We start from the raw sequence: 6,955 nt of genomic DNA, 5'->3' as shown, positions 1-6,955 counted from the left end.
CGACCACCCCCTGCCCGGCCAGCTGGCGTCCCGCCTCGCCACCCGCCCGCCTGTGTGGACTCGACAAACTAATGACATTCCGAGGTTGGTTGTCTTTTATCATGACATTGGCAAAACTATCGATTTTCGTCGCGAAAAGGAAAGCTGATTCACACCGATTTATTCGCATCAAAGTGGAATTAGCGGTTGGATTTGTTAAATTTATATCGAGGAGAGAGGGGGAGGGTGGAGACTAGTAGTGGGTAGGGGAAAAGAGAGGGACGAATGAAATGAGAGAAGTGTTTTGAAAAGAGAAATTGGCTGAGGGAACTGGGAGAATTGTTCTCGATGCGTTGTTGGAATGAATCGAGTTTTTAGTTGAGTAGTTGGGCTGGTTAGCACAATAGTTGTGTTCATTGAAGTATAATTTGTTAAATTTGTTCAAGATGAGACGGCTCAGGCAAGAAGACCCAGCTGTTCAGCAGCTTCGACTCATTTTGTGAAGTGGGGAGCAGGTTAAATACATAGGCAAGGTTTATAATTTTATATAGTTCCGAAGAGATTTTTATTTCTCTGTTTTCAAGTCAACATTTGTTGTGACTGGTTTTCCAAAACAATTATCAACAGTATAATGATGATGTTCTGAATGCTACAGATGGAGTGTGATCAGTCTTGAGGTCGCGGTGATCTACCTCCTTAGAAGAGCTTGGCAGCGCCGAAGCTGCCAGCACCGTAGGTGCCGAAGCCAGAGCCGTAGCCAGAGCCGTAGCTGCCAGCGGAGAAGCCGCTGGTGTAGGCGGGGGCGGAGTGGAAGGAGGCGCCGAGGGAGGCGCCAGAGTAGAGGGAGGCGCTACCGCAAGTGGTGCAGGGAGCAGCGTATGCGGGGGCGGCGTGGTAGACCTGGGGGGCGGCGTGGATGACCTGAGGGGGCGCGTGGTAGATGGTGGGCTGGGGCACGGGGACGGGCACGGGCACGGCCTGGTTCACGGTCACGGGGTGGGGCACGGGCAGACGGGGACGGGCACGGGCACGGCCTGGTTCACGGTCACGGGGTGGGGCACGGGCACGTTGTAGGGCTGGGGCACGGCAACGCGGTAGGGCTGGGGAACGGGGACGGGCACGGCAACGGCGCGGGGCACGTCGACGGGGACGGCGCGGGGCACCTCAACGGGGTAGGGCTTGGCAACGGGCACTGGCACGGCACGGGGGGTCTCGACGGGCACGGGCTGGGGCACGGGCACGGGCACGTGACGGTCGACGGTCACGGGCACGGGCTGGGGCACCGGGTAGCTGACGTGCTCGTCGCGCTGGCTGTAGGTGTGGCGGGTGGGCACGGTGTAGGTGGCCTGGTAGCTGCCGGAGTGGCCTCCGGTGATGGTGGGTCCGCTGGAGTAGGTGGTGGCGGCGAGGCCGCCGGCGGAGTAGCCGCCAGCGGCGAGGCCGGAGTAGCCGGAGGCACCGCCGTAGGCAGCGCCGCCGTAGCCGCCAGCGGAGTAGCCGCCGGAGTAGCCGATGGAGTTGGCGCCGATGGAGCTGGCGCCCAGGTCGTAGCTGGCGCCGTGGATGGCACCGCGCTTATCCTTCTTGGCTTCACCGGCCAGAGCCACGCCGCAGAGGGCGGACAGGAGGCAGACAACCTGCGGAGAGAAAGAGATGGTATAGATGTAGGGTCGGTAGGCGCCGATGGCCAGCTTGAAGGCGGAGCTGAGCGAGCAGTGGAGCCCCCTGGAGTGAACGGCGACTTACCACGAATCCTCTCATGTTTAGGCTTGGGTGGTTTGTCGGAACACGATCGACTGATGCTGGTCTGGTGGTGTGGAACCCCTTTTATACTCCGGATCGCCCGGGACCCATCTCCTTTTGGCAAATAGTCGGGTGGGGGCCTAGACGGTTTGGCCACTTTTTTTTTCGCGCGTACGATTCGCATTTGGTTTGGCGACACGGGACCCAGTTCAGTATCGTGCCATCCTTCCGCCTGCTGTTGGTCCACTTTGCGTCCGCGACAGGCTCAGGTCCACGGGGCTGCGGGCGGGGCCGTCGGCGACCAGCTGTGCCGGGTGGGTCCGGCACCGGCCCGGCACCTGCCTGTCGTTGAACCCTCAGTCGCTGCAACCGAGACGCATGCACGAGGTGACGAGCCCCTCTGCGAAAGAGACCTGTGCAAGTCGAGGTTTTTCCCTTCGGATCCCATGAACCGAAGTTTGGGAATTCGCGTTTGAATCGAATACGACAGAAAAATCGTTAATTAGGTGGAGAAAGTTGTGCTATTATTTCCCTCGAGGTCTTTTAAACTGTCCTTCTACCAACGGGTAGCTCCGTCAAGTCTGACGCCCGCGACTGAATACATTATCTGTACGGCGCGCTTTTTCAAACAGCGGAGCCATCGCGATAGCAAACGCTCCGGCGCCTATACATGGCCCTATGCTACGTACTTCATTACCGACAAGGTCGTAAGAAAAAGTCCGACGAGGAAAAACGGGGCGATAAGGAAAATGTCCTCCCCACGCGCCTCGCAGTGCTGCTGCAAAGAAGAAAGAACACGACTAACTGCAACAGCAAACGAAGGGCGGAAAAAAAGGACAGCGAGCGATTTGCGAGAGGGGAACTGGCCGGCCCCTCTCTGCTAATCGGATGTGATCAAACTGGAGTGGAGCCGAATCAAACTCGCGGGTCGTGCCGCCGAAGGAAATGCGACCAAGTGAAGCGTTGCGCCTAAACTTTCGGCTCGGCGCAGCGCGGGGCCGGTGCACGCCGGCGCTCGGCTGGCGTAAACGACCGACAATTTGGGGGCCGCCACCTGCGAGCTACCTGCAAGGCACCTGCTAGCTGCCTGCAAGCCCCGCGCCTCTCTCTCTCTCTCTCTCTCTCTCTCTCTCTCTCTCTCTCTCTCTCCCCTGTATTGATCCCTTTCACAGGAAGCAGAGCGATGAGGCCCGTCCTTGTCGCAGTGCTCTAGTTAGTGCGGTCTGAAGAATGCCAGAACGGCCGTTTTCACATTATTGAGGCTGGACACTTAACTAAAGGTAACATCGGGCCCTCTTTACTTTTTTTTGGTTGTTATTGTCGTAGGGGTCCCTTCCGAATGACTTTCCCTTTTTTTCCCCCGCAGATACCTCTTCATGTCTCTCCCACACTTTCCCGGGCGCGGTGTGGTGTTGCGGTATGGTGTGCGCCGCAGACAGGCACTACGACTACAGCAGACGCGATGACAAAAGCCAGACCGTTACCGTTTTGGCGAGGCCGTTGATCGGCCGGGGCGGCGGGCGAGGATGAGCAGCACCAGCAGCAGCAGCAGCAGCAGCAGCAGCAGCAGCGGTCGGTCCGTTTAGCATAACCCGACCAGCGGAGCCGCGGACGGCCTGAAAAAGCGGCTGGCCCGTTTACTGTGATCGCCGGCTTTTTATTGTGCACCGGGAGAGATGTGCGCGGGGGTCCCACGCGCGCGGCCAGAAACATGATCGCCGCTCTGGAGCCTCTCTGCTCTTCTTTGCTATGCGGACAGACCGACCGGCGTTGTTTGGTCGACTTATTTTTGAAACGCTTGCAACCTAATTGTCAAGGTCTTTTGTCAAAACGGAACTGGGTTGGTTGCGGACAGGTGTGTGTGGGGGGCGAGAGAGTGGGAGCGGGGAACCAGATGAGATCACATTCCTTATACAAAAGAGCAGATTATCATACTGTAAAAATAAATACTTTTATTTGCGGTTTTCTTTTTAGCAAAGACAGGTACAATAATTACAGACGACGCAACAAGTAACAACCCAATTCTGGCAGTGACATTTGATTTCCAACCAAATCAGGTCGAGCGTTTAAAATAAACTTAAGGTACTCTGTTTCAGAGGATCCGGCAACTAAATCCCCTCAGTGACGCGAATCTGACGAAGCCAGTCGAGTAAAATTTTACATGACGTCTACCTTAAGTCCTCGGAGCTGAGCAAATTCCTTCTTATGCACAATCCTTTCGTGCGTCGACGAGTTCAGGCGCGCTTCCGGATGACGCGTATCTTCTCCACGGCGTGCACGACGGTGACCGGGGGCCGGCCGGGCCCGCCGGGGTAGCGCGCCATGAGCGTGAGCGGCCTCCTCGGGTCGACGGGCTCCCTGAACCTAATCCTCGGCGACGCGATCCTGAGCCTGAGCGTGCTGCCGGCGGCCGTCGGCCCGGCCGCTGGCCGACGGGGGCCGGGGCCGCGGAGGCGGACCGGGCCGGGGGCGGAGACGGGGGCGGGGGCCTCGGCGAGGAGGCGGCACGGCGGGGCGACGCCCGCAGCGGCGCTCGCGGCGCACGGCTTCCGCGGGTCTTGCGACACTCTGCAGAACAACACCCCAACAGCGCTATTAGTCGGGCCCCGGACCAGCGCCGCCGGAACACGTCTATTTCAGGGGGTGGGGTACTTTTCTGTCACGGCTCTTTAGGTTCTTGTGAGAAGAGCTTTTCAGACGCCCTGGTAAAGTTAATTTATCAGCCAAAAATGTTACTTAGTTTGGCGATGTCTGTGTATCACCTACACAAAAATACCTCTCTTTGCAACCTTTCGTTCAGATTAAGTTCGGTGAGAAAAGTACCCCACCCCAACGTAATATTGTGTACGACCCCTTACCATGGTTCTCACCGGGGAGGTCGCAGCCTGTGTCTGCCGCGCACCGGGTGCCGGTAGGCTTGGACGGCGTCGAGCTCGGAGGACGCCGTCGACTCGGACGTGTCGTTGATGTCTGGGTCTCCGAGCTCCGCGGCCGGCGCGTCCACGGCCGTCTCTCGGAGGCTGTTAAACTGCGAGTCGCTGTCCTCGGCGGGCGGGAGTAGGTAGAAGGGCAGCGCGGGGTCGGTGGCGTCCTCGGTGAAGGGCTGGAAGCTGGGCTGGAACTCGGTGTCCACGTCGGCGCCCGGGTGCTGCGCGTCGGGCTGCCGTCCCGCCGGAGGCAGGATGGGCTGGAAGCCGTTGCTGATGGCGCCTCCGATGGGAGCCGACGTAGTCTCCCCGATAAAGGAGTGCAGCGGCTGGCTCTCCTCTGGGTAGCGCGGCTCCGTCAGCGGCGGCGGCGACGGCGTGGCGATGGGCGCGTACACCACGGGGCTGGCGGCGGTGACCGGCTGCTGCTGGTGGTGGTGGTGGCTCTGCTCGGGGTGCGGGACGTGCCTGGGGACGTGCTCCGAGCCCTGCTGCGCGGCCGGCTGGTGCTGGTGGTGTTGCTGAACGAGGTTGGGTGGAGGGACGTGTCTGTTGACGTGCTCCGAGCTCTGCTGCACGGCTTGAGGCTGGGCCGCCGGCTGCGCCGTCTCCTTGGGCACCTTGAGCATCTTGTGCTGCAGCTCGTGCAACTTCTGCAGCTGCTCCAGCTGCACCTGAATCTGCTGCGACAGCTGCATCTGCAGCTCGTGGTGGAGGGTGCTCTCGTGGTGGCCGAGGCTCTTGGCCGCCGGCCGCGGGCTGGACGCGGCGGGCGTCGGCTCCTGAGCGGCGTGCGGCGCGTAGGTGTGGAGGGCGGGCTGCGGCGGCGCCGGCGGTGCCGCGCCCGTCTGCTCCGAGTAGTACGTCGGCGCGAACGTGGTGGTGTCGGCGACCGTGTCCGGCGGCGTCGTGTACTGTCCCAGACGCCAACAAAGATGATTATTAGCACGCTGATCTCACTTACCCAGTTCACAGTCACAGGCGGCCTGCCTCACCTGTGCCGAGGGCGGGTGGTGCTGCTGCAGCCGGAACTCCTGGTACACGCTGACGGGCTGGTGCGGGGCGCGGGCGTCGAAGTGGTCGTACTGGGCGTAGGTCTGCGCCGCGGTCGTCAGGTCGGCGGCGGCAGCGTCCGCCTGCTTGGCCGTCGGCGAGTGGTGGCCCGACCGCCCCGGGTGGCTGACGTGCACGTTGGCGACGACGCCCCCCAGGAGGCCTGGCCACGCGGTGACCCCGCGGACGGGTCCGGTGCGCGCCGCGAGGGTCCCCATGAGCGCCCAGGACCAGGCCCCCAGCAGGAGCGGCAGCGTCCGCACCCGGCCCGGATCCATCTGGGCGGAAGATAAGGTTCTGCGTGATTATCCGCTTGAATCTGAATCAAAAGATTTCCGTGCAGCCCGATGCTGTTTTAGCGTGGGCGGGGCGGGGCGTCGTCGCCCAGGTTGGAGCTACAGGCGGAAGGAAGTTTCATCACCGAGCTGCGCGCTTACGCGTCTTACGCCGGGCGGGGGACTGAAAGCAGCAGCCCCCTTCTGATCTGTTATCCTCGGTGCAATGGTCACGTTCAACGGCGGATGATAACGTTTTTGATGATCCTAGCCGCCCCCACTTCCCCCTATCCCCCACCTCCCATCCCCGTCGTTGCAGAGCTCGCTCTCTGTGTAAACCGCTTGGGCGCCCGTGGGATTAGATCCCTCCCTCCCGGCACTGCGTTTAGCTTGTACTCGTTGTAGTTCGGTAACAACCTCCCTCCCTCACCCTCGCCCTCCGTCGCGTCAATGACACCGAGTCAGGCCATGACCCTTTAAAGCAGCCGCTGCAGAGGGATTGTGACCAGGATACAGATATTGAGTGAATATGAGAGAGAGAGCAAGAGGGGGGGGGGGAATAATGCATCGATGCGATATTGACTGATAGACGTTGTCTGTTACAAGAGATGATAGGAGGGCGGTATTCCTCTTTGGACCCCTGCCGGCCTGCCTCTGCCACTCACCTGCTCGCAGAGGTTATCCGTGTCCGTGTCCGTTGCCGTCCGCCTACGCAGCCGCTGCGTCCGGAACTGACTTCCCGGCTCGGCCCCGCCCTGTACTTATAACCCCGGCACCCGGGACGATAGTGGCGCAGGGCCGGCGCCATCCTGGTGGGAGAGGGCGGAAGGGAAGGAAGGGGCAAGCCGTGAATGAAGTAAGAAAGAAAGGGAATCGAGGGTAAGCGAGGGGCAGGGGGGGGAGGACATGCCTGCGGTTGGTACGCCTGCCATCGCGCTTGACAGCCCTTAGCGGATCAGCACAACCAGGGGGCAGGAG

The 6,955-nt window shown here is 60.8% G+C and overlaps 1 protein-coding gene and 1 pseudogene across 1 annotated transcript; both read right to left on the bottom strand.

The window, feature by feature from the left end:
* Positions 1 to 513: 513 nt before the first annotated feature.
* On the bottom strand, positions 514 to 1,856 carry LOC113218190 (tetra-peptide repeat homeobox protein 1-like; annotated as a pseudogene).
* A 2,343-nt stretch (positions 1,857 to 4,199) lies between these two features.
* Positions 4,200 to 6,703, bottom strand: LOC113218142 (uncharacterized). The gene is made up of 4 exons (XM_052272062.1): positions 6,643 to 6,703; positions 5,645 to 5,980; positions 4,581 to 5,563; positions 4,200 to 4,290 (listed from the first exon to the last, which is right to left on the bottom strand). Exons 2-3 carry the CDS (start codon positions 5,978 to 5,980, stop codon positions 4,589 to 4,591), a joined length of 1,311 nt encoding a protein of 436 aa, XP_052128022.1. The 5' UTR covers positions 6,643 to 6,703; the 3' UTR covers positions 4,200 to 4,290; positions 4,581 to 4,588.
* Between the last annotated feature and the right edge of the window lie 252 nt (positions 6,704 to 6,955).

This window comes from Frankliniella occidentalis, unplaced genomic scaffold, assembly GCF_000697945.3.
Source record: "Frankliniella occidentalis isolate FOCC.00 unplaced genomic scaffold, Focc_3.1 Scaffold6, whole genome shotgun sequence".
Lineage (NCBI taxonomy): Eukaryota > Metazoa > Arthropoda > Insecta > Thysanoptera > Thripidae > Frankliniella > Frankliniella occidentalis.
This window is presented reverse-complemented; position numbering and strand designations above follow the sequence as displayed.

Coding starts and splice junctions, on each gene's coding strand:
- LOC113218142 (XM_052272062.1), bottom strand. CDS start 5,980: ATGGATCCGGGCCGGGTGCGGACGCTGCCGCTCCTGCTGGGGGCCTGG. Junction 5,564..5,644: donor ACCACCCGCCCTCGGCACAG/GTGAGGCAGGCC, acceptor CGTCTGGGACAG/TACACGACGCCGCCGGACAC.